This window comes from Galeopterus variegatus, unplaced genomic scaffold (genome assembly GCF_000696425.1).
Source record: "Galeopterus variegatus unplaced genomic scaffold, G_variegatus-3.0.2 Scaffold1755, whole genome shotgun sequence".
NCBI lineage: Eukaryota > Metazoa > Chordata > Mammalia > Dermoptera > Cynocephalidae > Galeopterus > Galeopterus variegatus.
The window spans coordinates 123,373-144,951 of record NW_007727866.1 but is presented as its reverse complement, the minus strand read 5'-3'; the positions used below and the strand labels follow the sequence as shown (position 1 = coordinate 144,951).

Below are 21,579 nucleotides of genomic sequence, written 5' to 3'. Positions count from 1 at the left end.
TTTTTTTTAAAAGATGACCGGTAAGGGGATCTCAACCCTTGGCTTGGTGTTGTCAGCACCACGCTCAGCCAGTGAGCAAACCGGCCATCCCTATATAGGATCTGAACCCGTGGCCTTGGTGTTATCAGCACCGCACTCTACCGAGTGAGCCACGGGCCGGCCCTTGGATTGTATACTTTAAATGGGTGAATTATATCTCAGTAAAGTTATTAAAAAAAAAAGAAGAGAAGGAATCCTGAAGGATGGAGTCAATGGATAGCCACCACTCTTTAGAATTTAGCAACTTCTCAAAACTTGTCAGTAAGACAGTGAAGAGCTAAGCAGGTCTGAAGGAAGATTTTTGAGATGAGGGAGATCTGAATGTATCTTCAGGCAGAGCGGAGGAGACAATGAAGAATAAATTTCGAGACTTTCAGAACATAAGACTTTCCTACAAATAGCTTACAGGGAGACACATACCTAGTGGGTTTCTTCTGTAGTGAAATGAGCCTTCTGCAGAATAAGTAGGCTGGAACACACTTCCCAGCTGATGGGCAAGGACTTGATTTATATCTTTGAAAGATATCTGCTTGATATTCATCAATTTTGCACAGATCTTATGAACAGCATCATTCTCATGAATAAGCAGAGCATCTGAAGATCGGTACAAGTGAGAAAGAGTCAAAATGGAGTTGTAGTTCTGAACGATAACCTAGAGAGAAAAAGAGCAGAAATAAGAAAGGCAGGAGAGAATAGTAGTTAAGAGTGTAGGTTCTAAAGGCAACCTGCCTGGGTTCAAATCCTGGCTCTGTCACTTTCTAGCTATATGACCTTGGACAAGTTATTTAATCTCTCTATGCCTCGGTTTCCTCATTTGTTAAACGGGGATAATAAGTATACCTAATGACATAATGCAAGTAAAGCACCTAGAACAGTGCCTTGCACGTAGTAAGTGCACAACAAACACTGGCTATTACTATCATACTCCTTTCCTAAATCATTTCCTATAGTGACTTGTCTCACCTTCGTTTTGTTTTTTTTTTACAAGGCTGATTAACAGAAAATTGGCCTATGTAAAAATTTCCTCCCAAAGGAAAGAAATGAAAATTATTTGAAGATTAACAAGGCTGAAAGAAAATTGGCCTATGTAAAAATTTCCTCCCAAAGGAAAGAAATGAAAATTATTTGAAGATTGGCAATGTCATCAACCCCAACATGAGGTCAAGGTTCCTGCTTTACATACTGTAGCCAGAGGGACTAACCCAGAAATGGGCTCCTGAGAGAAGAAGCACAGTCATCTTCTTGGAATTTTTAAAGACAAAGACAACTTATTTGTTTGGAAAAATTTAAGCAAAGTTAAATGAATTGTTCATCAAAGTTCCACATTGTATAATCATTCTTGAAGCTGTCACTTAATGTTTCCAAATAAAGGGTAAGATTAATCTTCTAGCTACATTTACTTTGATTGCAAAAAATACAAAACATAAAATTTTCAATTAATATGTTCATACCTCACCAGTTCCATAAGGCCATATAATCTGATTCATTTTCAAAGAGTTTGAGTACTGATCTTGCAAATTCTGTGTAATGAAGGCTCCTAGCCCTGATCCTGTGCCCCCAGCCATACTCATTATGATGAAAAAACCACTCAAAGAGTCACATTTCTCTACTTCCTTCTGGATTATGTTCATTATAGATTCTTCATGCCTGGGTCCATGAACAGAGTAACTATGCAATGGTAAAAGAGACAAATACAAACTCCTTTCAATTTAATCAGAATGATGCAATACAGAGAAAAAGAAATAGGATAGAGAGGTCTTTTCAAAGCTATGGAACTAAAATAACTCTTATGAAAGGTATAAGTATCATGACTAACAAAATTTTAAATATGCAAGTTAAATATATTTAACAGGACTGCTAGAAGAGTAAGTTTATAGTATACAGAAAGTTCTCTTTAGCTGGAGCTTTCAGTTACCAGGTAGTTCTACAAATTCATGGTACAACATATTTAATGTTCATAACAGTAATCCTAAAATAGTAGCTCTGAAACTTTGCTGCACATGAAAGTCACCTGCGGAGCTTTCAAAAATCCCAACATCTGGCTTCACCCCAAACCATTAAATCAGAATTTCTGGAAGTCAGACATTGGGATTTCCCAGAGAACCCCAGGAAATTCTAATGTGCAGTAAAGTTTTGGAATTATTGTCTTGTAGTATTCCCTATAACTGGAATACCTGCCACATAAGGATACTATATTGATAACAAGTTAGTTCACAGCATGTTTGAAGAAGATGGAAGACCCTGCTGCAAGAGACCCTTGTTTTCATTATTTCCTGTACCCGAAGCACAGACATAGAGATAGGATAAGAGTTTCTTCTGGGTGAAGTCGAATTCTAAATTTTATTTATTTATTTGTTTTCATTCTTTTTTTGTGTTTTTAAATTCTAAATTTTAGAATAGTAATTTCAAGATTATGTGCTCAGTATATCAACTGTGCAGTTGTAACTACACTGTCTATTCACAGACTACTACATAGATGTAACTAAACTGAAAATCATGAGAAATTATTCTTTTTCACATTTTTTTTTTGGGGGGGTGCAGCTGGCCAATACAGAGATCAAATCCCGGACCTTATCAGTACCACGCTCTAAACAATTGAGCTAACCAGCTAGCCCTGGGAAATTACTCTTACCCATATGCCCAGTTGTTTCCAGAACCTTGTTTTTGACAGAAGCATGCATGCTGACCATATTTCCATCGGCCAGACTGAGCAGCCTTTGACAGTGTTTGATTGATAACCTTAGGTTCCATGTCAACAAGTACAGCCCGGGCAACTGGAACTAGAAAAATAAAAACAAAACAAAACATTTCGTATGTCTTTTTTTTTTGGTTTTTGGCTGGTATGGGTTTCCGAACCCTTGACCTTGGTGTTGTAACACCACGCTCTAACCAACTAAGCTAACTGGCCAGCCTCTCATATTTCTTATTTGGGTAACACAGCACAAACTTCTAGGTCCAGGAAAAAAAAAAAAAATCCAGGGGTTAGGGATAGAAAGATCTGTCATACTTCTTAGAAATCCAGGTGGGCATGGGCAGGTATATGCAGATGTTCATAGAGCTAAGCAGGATGAATCAGTGTGGGCTAAAATGATCAGGTGGGTCAGGTCTACAAACATCAGGGAAATACAGGGATGAAGACGGTGTCAAACTAGCCCCAGAAGGACTAGTGGGAGACAGAAAAACACATCAACACTTAATCACAGTATGACATGATAAAACCCACAACAAATCCACACCAAAGGAGCAGTATATTCAGAGGTACAGAATAGCACGGACACAACATGCAGCTCAGAATTGTTGGGGCAGAAGATGGGTAAGTAGGGGATAGAAAAAGTAATGGATGGAGATGAAAGGCAGGCAGGGCTAAGATCTTGGAAATCCTTACAGTCAATGCCAAAAAGTTTGAACTTTATCATATAGGCAATGATAAACCACTGAAAATTTTCAAGCAGGGTAGGAATACACAGATGTGAGAGCAGATGTGATAGACACAAGACTCCAGACAGGGAAATCTAGGAGCGACTTCAAATAGTCCAGGTGAGACAGGACAACAGCCAGAACTAAGACAATGACAGTTGAAGATGGAAAAGGGAGAACAGTTTGAAGAAATAAATGACAGGAGGTAAAATAAACAGATCTTGATGTTTGATGGTATGTTGGCGGTAAGAGAGCAAGTTGTAAAAGGAAAGATAATGAGTGCTTTGGGCATGGAGTTGAGTTTGAAACTTACATGGGAGATGCAGGTGGACATGTCCACTAATCAGTTGCATGAGAGTGACTGAAATTGCCCAGAGAGAACTATACAAATAAGGACAGAGGAGAGCCTGAGATGCAATCACTGGAGAAGAAAAGTTCAGTGAGTCAAGAGGAGTTTTAAGGAGGGAATTCTATAGTTAATATTATCAAATCCAGTAGAGACTTAAGTGAATTAGAAAAGAAAAACAGCAGTTGGATCTGGTAACCAGGAGGTCATTCGATACTTTTCTTAGAGCAGCTTCAGTGGTGTTGTGGGAGCATAAGCAGGATTCTAGTTAGTTAAGCAGAGTTCTTCTTTGAGAATCTTGGATGATAAGGCAAAGAGATAAGACGGAAGAAGAAAGCCAAGTCAAGAGATAAGTTTTGTTTTGTTTAGTTTTAGATTGGTGAGATTTGAGCATGCTCAGTTACTGAGGGGAGGATGCCACTGGAGAGACAAAAGTTGTTAACATAGAAACAAAGGGCTGAAGGCAAGTGAGATGGGAAGAAATGGGGTTCAGACACCATGTGGAGGGCCTGGCCTTGAGGAGGCTGGTTATGTCAGAGTAACCAGTGGAACACACATACCTCCATTTTCTTCCTCACTGAAGAATCTTTCTTTGCAAGATGCTTGATATGCCTCAGTATCTTTCCTAGAGCAGAGTACCTGGGAACAGTTTAAGTCGCTAAATAAGGCATCAAACACTTCAAAACCAATCTGATTGCCACACTGACCAAGTTGCACTGTTACTATTGACATGATGAGCCACAAACTAGGCCTATTCCCTCAAAAAAGTGAGCAACCTGTAATAGAAAAAACATAGGCTTTGAGAAAAAAATATAGGCTTTTTTCCCCACTACATTACTAATAAGAACAAATAAAATGTCATATGTGTTAATTATACACCAATAAAAAATAATTTTAAAATGCCATATATGTATATGGAGTTGTAAATGAAATAGCCACGTTGTCTAAGGAGCCAGTCATTCAAGGAAGTTCTTCTCTTACTCTACATGATTTTGGTATGTGTGATATACTGCATCCAAGTCCACTTAGACAGCTCAATAGTTTCCCAAATCTGATTTGTACTATTTTCCTAAGCATGCATTTACAGCAAGACAAAAGAAAACAAATGCTGGTTGAACGAATTAACGTACACACTTCACACCACATGGACACATAAAATGCAGACGTTAGCTCAACAATCGTACATTCAATCAGCATTAATTTTCTCTTTTCTCAATAATAACTTTCTTTCTCTCCACTAACCAAACCACCTTTCTGGCCTGATAACTTTACTAAGACTTATAAGAAAGGTTTTGTGTTTAGCTCAGGAAGGACAGCAAGAAAGATGAAGCTTAGAGAAAGAAGACCAGATGAAATGTCACCGCAGGTCTTCATCATTTTTAACAAAGAAAAGAGACAATTTTTGATAAAGACCTCACATCAGGTTTATGCAGTTCTGGAAATGAGCAGCGGCTTGTAAGCCAGATTCTATACTTACAATTTTAAACCTGCAAAGTAGGTGCTATTACCCTCATTTTACAGATAAAGAAACTGAAGCTCTGAAAGGTTATGTGACTTTCTCAAGGCCACCGAACTAGTAAACAGCAAGTCAAGACTTTCCCCACAGGCCCCAGGAGCCCCCCATTAAAGCCACTCACTGACAGTCCCCGAACCAGCAGTTTCTGTTCTGTTCAAACTTCAGAGGACCAACCCTCTCGCTACGCGCATGCTCAATTTCAACACTGAAAAGCTACCGAGGATAAACGCTCATATTCCGCAAGTGAAGAGTGTTGTGTATTTTTTTCCTTTTCAGAAAGGTTAATCACCCATGTTCAATTTCAATTTATCAACTTCGGATATGGTACGCATGCTCACTGTTGATCAAACGCTTTAGTTAATAATGCGCATGCTCAAATCTCCAAGCGCGCTTTCGGCTGGTGTTTTGCGCATGTTTCTGTCATACCTGGACCTGGCGATGGTTCTACGCATGTCCGTTGCCCATAGTTTGGCTTCATGGAACCGTGTACGCATGCTCTAGCGCTGAACTTGAGGAGCCGGTCTAGGGCCTAGGCGCAGACGCACTAAGCCTAAGCAGCCGGTGATGGCGGCGGTGGCGGCAGTGGCTGCGGCGGGTCCGGGCCCATGAGGCGACGACGGAGGCGGGACGGCTTTTACCCAGCGCCAGACTTCCGAGACAGGGAAGCTGAGGACATGGCAGGAGTGTTTGACATAGACCTGGACCAGCCAGAGGACGCGGGCTCTGAGGATGAGCTGGAGGAGGGGGTGAGGCCCGGGGTCCCGGGGGGCCCGAGGTGACAGGGCCAGGGCGGCGGCGCGGGTCCAGGAAGCCCGGCGTGTCCTAGAGTGCGGAGACCCTGGGGGGCGCGAGTAGTCTCCGGGAGGAGCTGAAACCCAGCGCGGCCAGAGGCGGGGGAGCGAGCGGGGCGGACCTGGCCCTAGGTGTGAGGCCTCTGCAGGGCTCGCAGGTGCAGGTCGCGCCCTTAGCCCCAGATCAGCGCAGCCCGAGCAATTTGTTTGAAGAGGGAAAGAGAAAGGGCGCGTGGTCGATTCAGCTGTTGGACTTGAGTGTGGCGGGGCGCGAGTGATGTGAGCGTGTGTTGGGGGTAAGGGGGACTGCGATCACTGGGTGTCCCGTAAGTACAGGTGAAGTGCAGAAGGGTTTCGAGTGTAAGATTTCAAGTTTTAAATCTTCAGACCTCCCACAACCACCTCTTTTCTCGGCCTGTCGCTTCTCTCCTAGGAAGCGCTCAGCTGTTAGAAGTGACAGCTGAAAACTTCTGTCGGGAGTAGCACTGCCGCTGCTGTTACAGCCACCAGGAGTTTTATTTCGGGAGCAAGGGGGCTCTGCTGCATCTTCCAGGGTTTGTTTGTTTGCTTTTTTTTTTTAAACCCCCTTCCGTGTGACTTTTTTTTAAAAAGTATTTATGATGACACACGGCATTTGTAACTTACTTTCTTCCAAGTTGAAGATGTCTGTATTTTTTCAGAATAATTTATGTAATTTTGGAGTGGAAAAAAAGTGTTGACAGCTGTGATTTGGATTGCCAAAAATAAATTGCTTGAACTGAGACTTGTGAATGGTGGTGTGAGGGCTTTCCTTGCTATAATTTAGGGTGCTGAATTTAGAATCGTTTTTTTCTAATGCACAGCTTGGTTTTACCTTTACTGTTTTAGTAGTTTGTTAGTCTTTGTGGAATATCATTCTTTCTTCAAGATAAACTTATTGAAAAATCACAGATTGCACCTGAAGTTCAAAAGTGGTATTGCCGTACTATATCACTGATTCTGGACAAATTATCATCAGTGATAGCTTCATGGTAATTTAGGTTCTAAATTTCATTGTCTAGATGAGTACGTGGATTAATGACTGATGTTTGCGATGTTTGCTCTAACTGCATAGGGGCTTCCCTTTCTTTCCCTCACCCCTCGTTTTTCTCCTCTGGCAAATAGATATCCCTTACTGTTGACAAAAAATTGAGATTCTGTGTATAAAGAACTTTGAACACTTTAAAAACTAAGTGGGCTGGGCCGGCCCGGTGGCGCACTGGATAGTGCCCCGCTTGGGAAGCGCGGCGGCGCTCCCGCCCGAGGGTTCGGATCCCACATACAGACCGGTTCCCGCTCACGGGCTGATCGGGGCACCGGAGCGTCTCCGAGGGGTGCGGTCCCGTTGCCGGTCCCCGGCCCGGTGCGGGGGCGACACTGAGGGTTGCGATCCGTTGCCGGACACGGAAAAAAAGACAAAAAAAAAAACAAAAAACAAAAAAAAACTAAGTGGGCTAGAGTAATAGTATTCTTTTCATAGCCAAATGAGACTAAATAAAAATCACACAGTTGAGAAGGTGGGTAGAGAGGTGCATTCTTTTCAAACTTTTTGTATGGAATTCCAGTTAACCTCTGAATGGAACATAGTGATAGACTAAATATGATTTGAAACAAATACGGGATTACTTTCATTACACATACCATATTTTCATCAATTACATTGATTGGTTCCATATGGCAGTGGCTTTGGAACAGGGCAAGGGAGAAAACTGGATAGGAAGGGTGTTTTATTAGCTGAACGGATAGAATTTCCAGACTGTGGGTTTATCGTCCTTTGAAAATACAATACTGTATTAAGATTTCTGTTCTAAACTGGGACCTCTTTTTTTGTCTGTGGTTGTTTTTTGTTTTGTTTTGTCTTTCTTGTTGTGTTTCAGGAATAGGTGTTCTGGGGCTTTTGTTTTGCTGGGTACAAACAAGTAGGATTTTGAGAGAGTGAGGACGTGGCCAGAGAAATTGGTGAAAATATAAAATAGAGATGTGGCCACAACCTCGAGGAGAGGAACGTTAGGGAAAGAGCAGAGTTAATTAAAGAGGATTTTGAGGAAGAGCCTTCAGTAAGATATATCTTACTTAGCAATACTTTTTGGAGATGAAAATGTTTCTTTAGAATGTGTTATTCTTAATAGGTGCCTCAAGGTGGACAAGGGAAGAGTTGGGGTGGGATTGGGTTGGCAACCCAAGAGATTCAGTGACATCCAGATTACCCTGAAATAAAAAAGTAAAAATAAAAAATTCTGAAAAATAAGAGAAGTTTAGATTCTTAGAAAATCTTCTTATATTTCCTGTTTGTGAATTTATAACCTTTAATTTATTACATGAACTTTTTTAACATTGCTGCATATCAGAGTAGCCTTACTTCTTCATTTTATAGTAAGGAAACTGAGGCATAGGCCAGAGAGATGATTGCCCAAGATTACATAGTGGTAGTGTCTTCTGAGTCAATTCAGTGAGCTTCATTGCACAGATTCTTTATTGCATTTACTGGTCTTGTTCATAATGTACTTCTTTGTGGTGTGTCAAAAGTGAATTCAAATCCCTTTGGCCATACTCACTGACTATGTGAGCAAATTGCTTAATCTCTCAGACACTTTCTTCTTGTCTGTAAAATGAGGGTACATTAAATAAAGTATATAACGTACTCTAAGAATATCCTGGCATTTTAAGCAATTAGCTAGTTCATAGAAATATAGCTTGTCAGTGTTACTCATTGACGAGGAACTGATCATTCAAGTTTACCCCTGTCTATGCCTAGAGACTTAATAATAAATGCAGTTACACTAGATGTGCTGTATTTTTAGAACTGTGTTAACATGGTTTTGTTTTTTTAAAAAAATCTATTTAGAGATATATGCCTTTTTGAGTGAATTCATATTAGTAAATATATGTATTTTCATAGGTTATTTAATTCTTCAGAGAGTAAAAGATGAGACTGAACTGGTACATTTATGTACAACGTCGAATGTCTGCTACCTAACTAAAAAAAGACTGATTGAATATCTCAGACGAATGTCTATTAAAGTCAGTGGGTAAGAGCGTTTTTTTGGGGGGAGCTCATGTCTTTTTTGTTTTTTGTTTCATCGGTGATGGCATCATTTGGGGCAGTTAGTTGAAATTAAGGGAAAGATTTCTTCCAGAGAATTTCATTAGATTATGAAAATGTTGGAATCTTCTCTGCTTTCTGTATCATTAAAAGAGTAGTAGAAAACTGTAATGCAATTTTTAAAATTCTTACTTTTTACTCTACTAATTCAAAATTTTGAAATAATCGGGCTTACTGCACAAGTTTTAGATTGAAACATCAGATTTTTATTGAGCATGAAGTTTTAAAATGTTTGAAAAACAAAGTGCTATATAGATGGTATGTACTGAAATATTCATGATTATGAAAAATTATAGAAAAAAATCTCATTATCAATACTTATCTTGCCTTGTAATATATACTTACCAAAAGTGGCAACAATTTTTTTTTTTTTTTAAAGACGACCGGTAAGGGGATCTTAACCCTTGACTTGGTGTTGTCAGCACCACGCTCACGCAGTGAGCAAACTGGCCATCCGTATATGGGATCCGAACCCACAGCCTTGGTGTTATCAGCACCGCACTCTCCCGAGTGAGCCACACCGCACTCTCCCGAGTGAGCCATAGGCCGGCCCCTCATCTGAGTTATTGAATCTTATAAGGAAACATTAGTGAAGAGCCAGGCAAGGGGATAATTGATTTAATAAATATCAGGATTAAAGATAATTTCACCCATAGTGGAACAATTTATTTAGATTTTTATAAAATGTGCTTTCTTTCATTGGGACTTTAGGCTTATTAACTTGAATTTATATACATTTTTAATTTAAAATTTTGCAAATAGTCATTCTGGTGGGCTAGTTTGAAACAGTGTATCTTTGTATAGTACCTTAGATGAGCAGGGTTCCACTTTATCAGTCATGGTGACACACAGAAAAGGCATTGGATGGGTTATAAATCTTAAAGCAGCAGAAAAAAGTTTCCTGTGAAAGAAAGTTGTCAGTATGTACATGTTAGCTTGATGCTTCCGGTGTGAGACTTTTCCAAAGGTAACACTCAGTAGCAGAGAAGAGTTGTGCCTCAAATGCTTCTGTTCCAGACATAACGGTAGGAAGTCAAAAGTACAGATGCAGGTGTCATTACAGGCCTGGCCAGCTCCAGAAATGAGACATAGCCATAGGGCATATCTTGTGAGGTGTGCTTCAAAGCCATGGTTCAATGTTAACTACTTTGTGGTCTTTAATTTAGAATTAAGCAAAACTAACATTAAAGAAAAAATAATTATGTAGTGCCAGTTTTATCACGTCTTAGAGAAGTTAGTCTTTTGTCTTTAAGTGAAGCCATCACATGGAGCAACAGAGACAAAACAAAAACAAAAAAGTTTAACCATAACTGTCCCCACTCCTCACACACAGAAGAAACTGTATCAGTTGAAATTGTGAGAATCCTTTTTTTTTTTACCTTGATACTGCCCCATCCATTTGCCTCTCTCTAATCATGATACATACATTCCTCATGTCATACATCATCTTAACTTGTTCATACCATAAGCAGGTTATGACTAAAAATTTGTTTTGGGGGGCATTTGAATATCTATCCTGTGAAAATACTATTAGTTTTCATTGTGTATCTCTTGGCTATGTACTGCTACCTTTGAAGAAAGATATGTTCATTTAATGTCTTTTGAATTCGAAAATTTTGACACTGATTGCTTAAGACTTCTAATTTTTAGAGCCTTTTTTAAATTTTTATTTTTAAAAATATTTATTTATTTATTTTTGGCAGATGGCTGGTACAGGGATCAAACCCTGGACCTTGGAGTTATCAGCACCATGTTCTAACCATCTGAGCTAATTAGTTGGCCAGCCCAGAGCTTATTCTCAATTAACTGGTAAACTTTTGTGTAAACTAAAAGACTTCATAATTAGATTGTTTTCAAGAATACTCATTTCCACGCAGTATGTTGAAATATCAATAACTCTGAATTTCTGCCAAGTTTGTTTTGTTTTGTTTTTACAATACAGTGACTTTTAGTATATTTATAGAGTTGTACAACCATCACCACAATCTAGTTTTAGAAAACTTCCATCACCCTAAACAGAAACTTTGGGCCCATTTACAATTACTTCTCATCCTCACCCCTAACCCTAGGCAACCACTATTCTTACTATCTCTGTAGATTTGTCTTTTCTGGACATTCCTTATAAATTGAATCATACAGTATGTGGCTTTTTGTGTCTGACTTCTTTCACTTAACATAATATTTTTGCGGATCACCTATGTTGTAACATGGATCAGTACTTAATTCCTTTTTATGGCCAAGTAGTGTTCCATTATGTGGATATACTGCATTTTGTTTATCCATTCACCTGTTTGTTCATATGAGTTGTTTGAATATTCATTTGGAATGTGAAAAAAGCTTTTATGAATATTTGTGCCCAGGTTTTTTTTTTTTTTTTTTTTTTTTTTTTTTTTCATGACTGGTAACAGGATCGCAACCCTTGGTGTCGCGCCTGTACCGCGACCAGCAACGGGATTGCAACCCTCTGTGTCGCGCCCGTACCGTGACCGGCAATGGGATCACAACCCTCGGTGTCACGCCTGCACTGCGCTCAACCAGTGAGCGGACCGGTCTCTATATGGGATCCGAACCCTCGGCGGGAGTGCCGCCGCGCTACCAAGCGCCGCACTCTACCGAGTGCGCCACCGGGCCGGCCCTGTGCCCAGGTTTTTGTGGAACATGTACTTTCATTTCTTCTGAGTATCTACCTATGAATAGATTTGCTAGGTCATATGGTAAGTCTATGTTTAACTTCTTAAGACACTGCTAAACTATTTTCCAAAGCAGTTGTAGCATTTTACATTCCCACCAGCAGCATATGAGGGTTCCAGTTTCTTTACATCCTTGCCAAACTTTATTTTTCTGTCTTTTTGATTATTGCCATCCTAATGAGTGTGAAGTGTTATCTCAGTGTGGTTTTGATTTGCATTTCCCAGACTAATGATGTTGAACATCTTTCCATGTGCTTATTGTCCATATGTATATGTATGTATATCTTATTTGGAGAAATACCTATTCAGATCCTAACCCATTTTTAAAATTGGGTTGTTTATTTTTTATTATTGAGTTGTAGTAGTTCTTTATATATATATATATATGTGTATATATGTATGTGTGTGTGTGTGTGTGTGTGTGTGTATACACTTTTTTTTTTTTGGCAGGTACCCATTTTCAACTTCAATCATGAGTCTTACCCCTCTGGAAGAACAATTTTGTCCCAATGTCACTTTAGTTTGGATTAGCTGACCACCACCTCTCAAATGACTGCAGAAAGGTAACAGAAATTTGGAGACTTAAGGCTCACCTTTCACTGCTATTTCATGAAATTCTTCCCCAATTAAATTCCTCTTTGCACATTTTGAGTCCCCAACTGAATAGTCACTATCTCTATTTGGAAGAAACTAATATAAACTAATTGCACAAACACCAATTGCCCAGGACATCCACACGTATACACTTTTTTTTTTTTGGCAGCTGGCCGGTATGGGGATCTGAATCTTTGACCTTGGTGTTATCAGCACCACACTGTAACCAAGTGAGGTAACTGGCCAGCGCTTGTTTTCACGTTCTTGATGGTGTCTTTTGAAGCACGAAAGTTTTTAATATATACAGTTTATCAATTTTTTTTCTTTAATTATTTGTGCTTTTGGTGATGTGTGTAAGAAATCATCACCTACCCCAAAATTATAAAGATTTACTCCCTCCTATGTTTCTTCAAAGAGTTTTATAGTTTTGACTCTTACATTTAGATCTTTGATCCCTTTTGAGTTAATTTTTGTGTATGTCGTGAAGTAGGGGGTCCAAATTAAAATGTATATTTAAAATTAGCCAGCTGGACTCAGTTTAGAAGATCCCAGTTTTGTTGACAACACCCAAAGCATCATAGTCAGGGTTGAGTTGAACATATGCCTTCTCTCCATCATGCCTGATGAGAGTACTGACCTTGGCCACATCAGTGTTGTAGAACTTCTTCACAGCTTGTTTGATCTGGTGCTTGTTGATGTTGACATCCACAATGAACACAAATATACTGTTGTCTTCTATCTTCTTCATGGCAGACTCAGTGGTCAGGGGAAATTTGATGATGGCGTAGTGGTCAAGCTTGTTTCTCTTGGGGCACTCTTCCTATGATATTTGGGTTGCCTCCAGAGCCTTAGGGTCGTGGACTGCCGCAAAGTGGGTAATGTGTGGATCTTCTTTCTTCTGTGGCTGTGGATGCTGTTCAGTACTGCCTTCTTGGCCTTCAAAGATTTTCCTTTGGCTTCTGCTTTGGCAAGGGCAAGAACTTCCTTCTTTGTCTTTGGTGCCATCTTATGAAAAGCTCCCAGCACCTTTTATTGAAAGACTCTCTCTTTGCTATTCAATATTTTTGGTGTCTTTGTGAAAAATCAGTTACCCATAAATGTAAGAGTTTATTTCTGGGCTCTGAATTCTATTCCATTGACCTACATATCTGTCTTTGTGCTAGTATCGTTCAGTCTTGATTGCTGTAGTTTTGTAGTAAGTTTTGAAATTAGAAAGTGCCAGTCCTTCAACTTCATTCTTTTCCAAGATTGTATTAGCTATTTTGGGTCCATTGCGTTTTTATATGAATTTGAGGATCAGCTTGTCAATTTCTGCAAGAAAGGAACCTAGGGTTTTGATAGGATTCAGTTGAATCTGTAGACTAATTTGGTTAGTGTTGCCATTTTAACAATGTTAAGTCTTCTGATTCATGAACATGGAATGCCTTTCCATTTATTTAGATCTTCTTTAATTTTTTTCAGCAATGTTTTATAGTTTTCAATGTACAGGTCTTATACTTTTGTCAAATTTTTTCTAAGCTATTCTTATTGATGCTGTTGTGAATGGAGTTATCTTAATTTCATTTTTGGGTTGTTCATTGCTAGTATATATAAAGTTAATTAAATTTTCACCCATTTATTCTGTGGTCAGAGTAAATGTTTGGCCAGCATGACTCCTAACTATTTGAGAGTACTGCCTATTTATTTTGCCTTAATCAGCTACATTGTACACTGCATATCTTGGACTAGGTGTGGTTACCTTAGGCTTAGTTCATAGTATAATGTTAGTCTGTGTATCAGAAGCATATCAGAATAGCACTTGTTTGATTTAGCCAATTATTCTTAGAATGTCATGCTTTTAGTTTCATAATACACAAAATATATTTTTTTAATAGATAAATGCAATTTTTGAAGGAAAAGTCTCTTTTTTTTTTTTTTTTTTTTTAAGACTGTCAATGAGTAACCTCTATATTTTAGTTGTCATATAAAATTAAAAGTGAAATTCTGATAGTATTGTTTGGGGACTTTATTTTGTTCATTGCCATATTTGCCTGTTATTCAAGTAAAGAGAATTTTTAAGCTGGATTATTTTATTCTCTTTCAGTTATGAGGCAAAGCATTAAACTTTAAAATTTTCTATTTATGAGATTATTTCTAAAACTTTAACATATTTTTCAGGGTCAGTTAAATGAAAGCATGGACCATGGGGGAGTTGGACCATATGAACTGTAAGTTTATATGAAAAGATTTTCATTGTGCTGTCTTTCTTACAAGTAGGTTATATCAGTTTCAGTTCACAGCCATCATGTGATTCCCATAACCTGTTCTTATATATCTAGTGATATTTATAAACTTGGTTTATTGAGTTTGGCACTAAAATCTGATCAGTATAATAATTTACCCAGAGTTTTGAGATGGATATTGTGAAAAAGATATTCGCTCAAATTCAAATTATACTGAATATGAATCTGAGTTGGTTAGGAATTTTTATTAGTTTAATATACAGAATTGCATTTCTAACCTTTTCTTACTGAAAAATTGGTAGATATGCCCAGCTTTAGGGCATCATTCAAACAGATTCATACAATCTTAAGTCATTTTAGACAAGCCCCATTAGGTGAGTATGGTGATTAATCTGCTCCTTATGTAGAAAGCCTTAGTATGGGATGAAACTGAGTAGATCACTCATATAGAAAACATTTAAATGACAGATACAATTGCTGCCCCTTTAGGAGTCTTTAAATCAAGATAATAATTTGGAAAGCCAGACATGGAAAGATGCATGGATATTTTATTAGCAAGAATTTTTATAGCATAAAGATGTGAACTAATAGGATAGTTTTAGAAAGATCCCAGATTATCTGCTGAAGTTGCCAAATGAGGTTGGGTAATACCTAATCTCATAGACATTGAACTAAATTTGAATAACTAGAAGACTTTTTTTTTTCCTTTGTTGACTTAAACTTGTTCTAATTTACTTTAATTTGGGGGTGCTTGATGCTTATGAAAATAATCAATGGCACATTCTATGAACAAGCTCATAAGAGATTATCAAATTACCCTAATCTTGACCTGCCTTGTCATTGAATCATCAGTTTACTTAGAGCACAGCTACTAAATTTGCTCTCATATACTGTTTTCCTTTTACCTAATTGGATTATATTTCTCTTTTTCCTCTTTCTAACAATATGCTGAAGGTAATTTAACTTTTGCAAATTTACTTTTGGTTTTGCTTTTCTTCCCAGTGGCATGGAACATTGTGAGAAATTTGAAATCTCAGAAACTAGTGTGAACAGAGGGCCAGAAAAAATCAGACCAGAGTGTTTTGAGCTACTTCGGGTACTTGGTAAAGGGGGCTATGGAAAGGTAGGAAGTATTTTTGAAATGAGAGCTGTTGTCTGTCTTGGGTAGATTGATTTTTATACCCTGGTTCCAGCAGTCATCTTCAATATTTGTTTGTTAGCCATCAGCAAAGGATATGAGTGTGACTGTTTCCCTGGTGTGATTTGACGGATATACAAAAGTTCAGTTTCCCTTCTTGTCCTGCCACCACACATGTAAAAGCCTGGCACGTAATAGGTACTCAGTCAATATTTTTTGAATAGTCAACTGTTCCAGGCAAAGTCTGTTATTGCCGGATTTATTCTTTCCTTTGGTTAAGTGTTACCCTGTTTAAGGTATCCTCTTTAAAAACAAACAAACCACACCTTACTTTCAATAAGCATGCCACTTTAAGTTGTTATCTCTTATTGAGACAATCTGAATTGGTTTTCTTTGATTTACAATATCTGGAAAAATAGAATAGAGTTAGGGAAGCTGAAGGAATATAAAAAGGGAGAAGAAAATTGAAGTAAACTTCTTAGTTTCATAGTTTATCCCAAGGCATTCTAACTTAAGATCTCACCTTTACGAGTTCTGCCCAAGAAAACTTACATCTAGACATTCTCTATCGAAAGACAACTAGATAACAACATGGTTAGGATTAAGTTTAAGAACTATTTATGCTATTGTATAGTGATAATTTTTGCATAGCGTGACATTTGTAGCTTTTTAGGCTTAAGGGAACATTCTAATATGTTCTAATCATCCTGAATGTGTAACACATGCATTTTGAATCTCACATACTTTAGCTATTGCATGAAAATATTTAATAACTAGCCATTTTAAGAATGGTAATTTTCTGTCAACTGTTATTAAATAGTTTTATGTGAAGGAAGAACAGTGGAATCCTTTTAGCTATTGCATGAAAATATTTAATAACTAGCCATTTTAATAATGGTAATTTTCTGTCAACTGTTATTAAATAGTTTTATGTGAAGGAAGAACAGTGGAATCCCTGAAAGAAATTTATGAGATATTTTATAATTTTTAAATTTGGTATTATACTTCTGGGAACCCTGATTATGTTCTAAGGAAACTACGATTTTCTGTGTAGAATAACATTGAGTCCTCATTGTTAGATGGTCATTGCCCAACTTTGCCACCAGATGGCAGCAGACTAAACAGGAAAGTCCCATGTTTCACATTTTACTACTAATTTAATGTGATCTATTCTTTCAGCTAATCACTTTTGTACACAGTCCTTTGTGGTACTAATTCTTAAGCATATAAACTACTGTATTATTTTCTTATAAATAGGAATTAAGGGAATATGACTGACATAGTTTGGCTTTTAATAACACACGAACACTTATTTTTTTATCCAGGTTTTTCAAGTACGAAAAGTAACAGGAGCAAATACTGGGAAAATATTTGCCATGAAGGTGCTTAAAAAGGTGATTCCCCCACCCCTTTTCCCCCCACACTATATTCTTAATTGCTATAAAATTTTGGCCAAAAATGCTCAGTCAAAAAATGTATTTCTAACATAATTATAATTCCTTTTAGAATGTGAGATTTATTTTTTTGTTGCTATTTCTGTTTTATTTCTGCTTGATGAGGGTGGGAAGGAGAGCACTTTCACTTCTTCTCTGTCGTAACTCTTAGCTATTTCTGGTCTCCATATTTCTAAGTAATAAGCATGTACTGCTGTCTCTTAATTCAGCAGTCTTAGAGTTATGTATTGACTTCCTACTATGATAGCTAAGGATTGTAATCTCTCTAACTGCTCCCTACCCCTCCTTTCATTTTGCTTTGCTTTCTTTGAATCTACTATTATCTTCCCACATCTTCCAAGAATTCTGTAAAACACCTTTCAGTCTAATGTTCTTTGATCAGACTTATTAGGTAATCTGTCAGTTCCATTTATTTCCTAGAGTTATCCATTTTGGAACTTTCTATCCCCCCGTTTCCTTCTGGACTGGTAGCTCTCTAGGCATACCGTCATTGCCGGACTCTCCCTTCACCACCATTCTTGGAATCCTCTCAGTGCCTTCAATGTTCCTTTGTTTCCTGGGTCCCATATCATCCTTTTTCTTAGTTTATGTCCTTGTTCCCTTATTTTGGTGACCATCTACTAGTGGCTACCTGAGAAATGGTACATGAAGGTAAATTTTTAAAAAAATATTGCATATTTGAGAATCTCTTTCTTTATTATACCTTTATAATTGTTTGTTTTTTCGGTATGGTTTTGAAGTTGAAAGTCATTTTCACTCAGAATTTTGCTCCATTTTTGTCTATATTTGAGAGTCTATGTTGAGAAGTCCCTTATCATTCTGATTCCCTTTACACATGGTTTTTAAACAATCCTTTACATATGGCCTATTTTTCTGTGAAAATATTTAAGATTTTCTTTATTTCTGATTCTCTTAATTTTTTATAGTGATGTATCTTGCTTTAACTCTTATTATTTTATTCATTTCTACTCTTTTAAAGCTTTAATCCTTAAGGTCTAGGAAATTTTCTTGTATGATTTCTCTGATAATTTCTTTCTTTTTTTTTTTTTTAAAAAAAAAGATGACCGGTAAGGGGATCTTAACCCTTGACTTGGTGTTGTCAGCACCACGCTCACCCAGTGAGCAAACCGGCCATCCCTATATGGGATCCGAACCCGTGGCCTTGGTGTTATCAGCACCACACTCTCCCGAGTGAGCCACGGGCCGGCCCTATCTCTGATAATTTCTTTCTCACTGTTTTCTCCTCTTGGATGTTGTGCCTCCTGGACTGATCATCTAATGTAGTAGTCCATTTTTGTTGCTTATAGCAAAATACCGGGAACTGGGTGATTTATAAGAAAACAAAATTTATTGCTTACAGTTTCTGAGGCTGAGAAGTCTGAAGTCCAGGGAACACATCTGATGAGGGTCTTCTTGGTGGTGGTGACAGTGACCCAGGGGTCTCACATGGCAGAAAATGGTGGAGCAGAGAGAGAGAAACTCTCACGTGCTCTCCTTTTAAAACCTTAAGAACCACACCCCTGACCACCATTATTAATACATTCACTATGACATGGTCCTACAGTCTAATTACCTCTTCAAGGCCCCACCGTTCAACTACCATAATAGGATTTCCTGCTCTCAACAGTTACAGTGGGAATTAAGCTTCTAATATATGAACTTTGGGGGACACAATCAATCCACAGAATCTAATTTTTCTTATCTTTTCCATTTGTCCATTTCTGTGGTTTTTTGTTTGCTTTCTTTCACTGAATTTTTTTTTTACTATCGTATTTGTGGTTCCCTAGCACTCTTCGTGTTGCTTTCTCTTATTATAGCAACCTGTTTTATAAGTATATTATCTTCTCTTATACCTCTGAAGGTTTTAATTATAATCCTTTGAAATGCTCTTTTGTTCCAGACATTGTGTCTCTTTTCTGCATTCCTATTTTCTTTGACTTTGACTCTTTCTTTTTTTTTTTTTTTTTTTAAAGATGACCGGTAAGGGGATCTCAACCCTTGGCTTGGTGTTGTCAGCACCACGCTCAGCCAGTGAGCAAACCGGCCATCCCTATATAGGATCCGAACCCGTGGCCTTGGTGTTATCAGCACCGGCATGTACTGAGTGAGCCACGGGCCGGCCTTGACTTTGACTCTTTCTTCCAGAAGTTAGAGGCCTCCTTTAGATGTCCGGTGTCTCTCATTGATTGTTCATATATATGAGTGGAGCTCTGAAAAGCCGATTAGAAGTTCTGTGTGTGTAGGCTTCCCTGTAGGGCAGTCAAGTGGTTAGCTGTTAGGTGACCAAGAACTTCCAAATAATAGTGTCTGTATGTCTTTTTTCTGTGGTGGATCAGTTGGTGCTGAGAAAGATCCTCCATTCTTGCCTGGAAAAAGCTTTCTGGAGCTGGGTGAGAGAGAGGAGATGGAGATCTTACCTTTCACCATGTGGACATTTGGATGGCCAGTTAGCTCAGTTGGCTAGAGCACAGCCTTATAAACCCAAGGTCACAGGTTCAGATCCCTGTATCACCCAGCCGCAAAAAAAAAAAAAAAAAAAAGCAACCATGTAGACTTTCATAAGTCGAGTTTTTACTTTAGCACTTCACTCTATATCTAATCCTTCACATTTTTTTCTGGAGAGTACACTTCTCCTAAGGGTAGTTCTTTGGCTTAATGAGGGATGGGGACTTTTTTGGTCTGTTTCTTATACAGACTTTCAGATAATCTCTCTCTTTTTAGCCTTCCACCTTCTGCAGTCTCTCTCTCACTCTCTCTCTCTTTTTTTTTTTTTTTTGTTGGCTGGCCAGTATGGGGATACAAACCCGTGATCTTGCTGTTATAAGGCTGTGCTCCAACTTAGCTAACTGGCCAGCCCTTCTGCAGTCTCTAATGCTTCTATTTTTGTTCCTTTTTATTTTTGCCTTTAACTTTTGACTTTTGCTAGAGTCATCTTCTTTTGTGTTATTCCCCTTTGCAGGCATTTAGGTTTGATCTTATCCAACTCTACTAAGACATTGCTTTATTCCCACTCTATCTTTATCTTTTGAGGTGTGGGGTTCCACTTGTCTCCTAGTTTTGTTTTGTTTTTATTATTTTTTGATGGCTGGTCAGTACAGGGATTAAACCCTGGACCTTGTTATTAGCAATACCACGCTCTAACCGACTAAGCTAACCAGCCAGCCCTTTCAGCTCCTGGTTTTACTGAAGATGGATTATGTATGTTCAGTTTCTTGTTCTTGTTATTTGGGATTAATTTCTGAAAAGATTCCACTGTCTTAAAACAAAAGTTTAGTTGGGCTGAGCCCGTGGCGCGCTCGGGAGAGTGCGGCGCTGGGAGCGCAGCAGCGCTCCCGCCGCGGGTTCGGATCCTATATAGGGATGACCGGTGCGCTCACAGTACTCACTGGCTGAGCGTGGTGCGGCCGGTCTCAAAAAGGACAAAAAACAAACGAACAAACAAACAAAACAAACAAACAAACAAAGAAAAAAAGTTTAGTAGAGAACTGCTTTAAAAGACAATCAAAATGACTTTTCAAAAAAAATTATAGGGCCGGCCTGGTGGCGCACTGGATAAGTGCACCGCTTGGGAAGTGCGGCGGCGCTCCCACCCGAGGGTTCGGATCCCACATACAGACTGGTTCCCGCTCACTGGCTGAGCAAGGCGCGGGAGCAACACCGAGGGTTGCAATCCCGTTGCCGGTCCCCGGTCCGGTACGGGGGCAACACTGAGGGTTGCGATCCGTTGCCGGACACGGAAAAAGACAAAAAAGACAAAAAAAAAAAAGGATATGAATGTGAACATAGAACAAATGCATAGAGGATTAGACGAGGGAAATTAATGTTTCAAGAATAAAAAAGGGAAGAGAAATAATTAAAAATTGTTAGTAGATGAAGAAAAGGAAAACCAGGTGAGAAAAAGATGATGGAAGTCAAAGTGAACAATAATTTGAAATGCAGCTGACAGTTTCAACCCAAGCAAAAATTTGATCTGTGGATAAGAAATTTAACATGACAGGTTGGGTTAGAAAATAAACTTTGGCAGGCCGGCCCGTGGCTCACTCGGGAGAGTGTGGTGCTGATAATACCAAAGCCACGGGTTCGGATCCCATATAGGGATGGCCAGTTAGCTCACGGGGTGAGCGTGGTGCTGACAACACCAAGTCAAGGGTTAAGATCCCCTTACCGGTCATCTTTTAAAAAAAAATAAAATAAGGGCCGAGCCCGTGGCGCACTCGGGAGAGTGTGGCGCTGGGAGCGCAGCAGCGCTCC

The 21,579-nt window shown here is 38.7% G+C and overlaps 2 protein-coding genes across 4 annotated transcripts in view; one reads left to right on the top strand and one right to left on the bottom strand.

Moving 5' to 3' along the window:
• TUBD1 (tubulin, delta 1) overlaps positions 1-5,614 on the bottom strand; it is a 13,338-nt gene extending 7,724 nt beyond the window's left edge. Inside the window, exons 1-5 of the mRNA XM_008578770.1 lie at positions 5,440-5,614; positions 4,363-4,578; positions 2,672-2,819; positions 1,491-1,707; positions 460-691 (exon numbers count right to left, since the gene is read on the bottom strand). Of these exons, the coding sequence (XP_008576992.1) occupies positions 460-691; positions 1,491-1,707; positions 2,672-2,819; positions 4,363-4,534 (769 nt within the window). The 5' untranslated portion in view covers positions 4,535-4,578; positions 5,440-5,614. The remainder of the gene's footprint in view (positions 1-459; positions 692-1,490; positions 1,708-2,671; positions 2,820-4,362; positions 4,579-5,439) is intronic.
• A 270-nt stretch (positions 5,615-5,884) lies between these two features.
• RPS6KB1 (ribosomal protein S6 kinase, 70kDa, polypeptide 1) overlaps positions 5,885-21,579 on the top strand; it is a 48,724-nt gene continuing 33,029 nt past the window's right edge. The window contains exons 1-4 of one of the 3 annotated variants that reach the window (XM_008578765.1): positions 5,885-6,064; positions 14,672-14,721; positions 15,739-15,859; positions 17,200-17,268. In XM_008578765.1, the coding sequence (XP_008576987.1) occupies positions 5,924-6,064; positions 14,672-14,721; positions 15,739-15,859; positions 17,200-17,268 (381 nt within the window). In that variant the 5' untranslated portion in view covers positions 5,885-5,923. Of the gene's footprint in view, positions 6,065-6,631; positions 6,664-14,671; positions 14,722-15,738; positions 15,860-17,199; positions 17,269-21,579 lie in introns of those variants that run through there. The other 2 variants (XM_008578767.1, XM_008578766.1) reach the window with 2 other exon arrangements.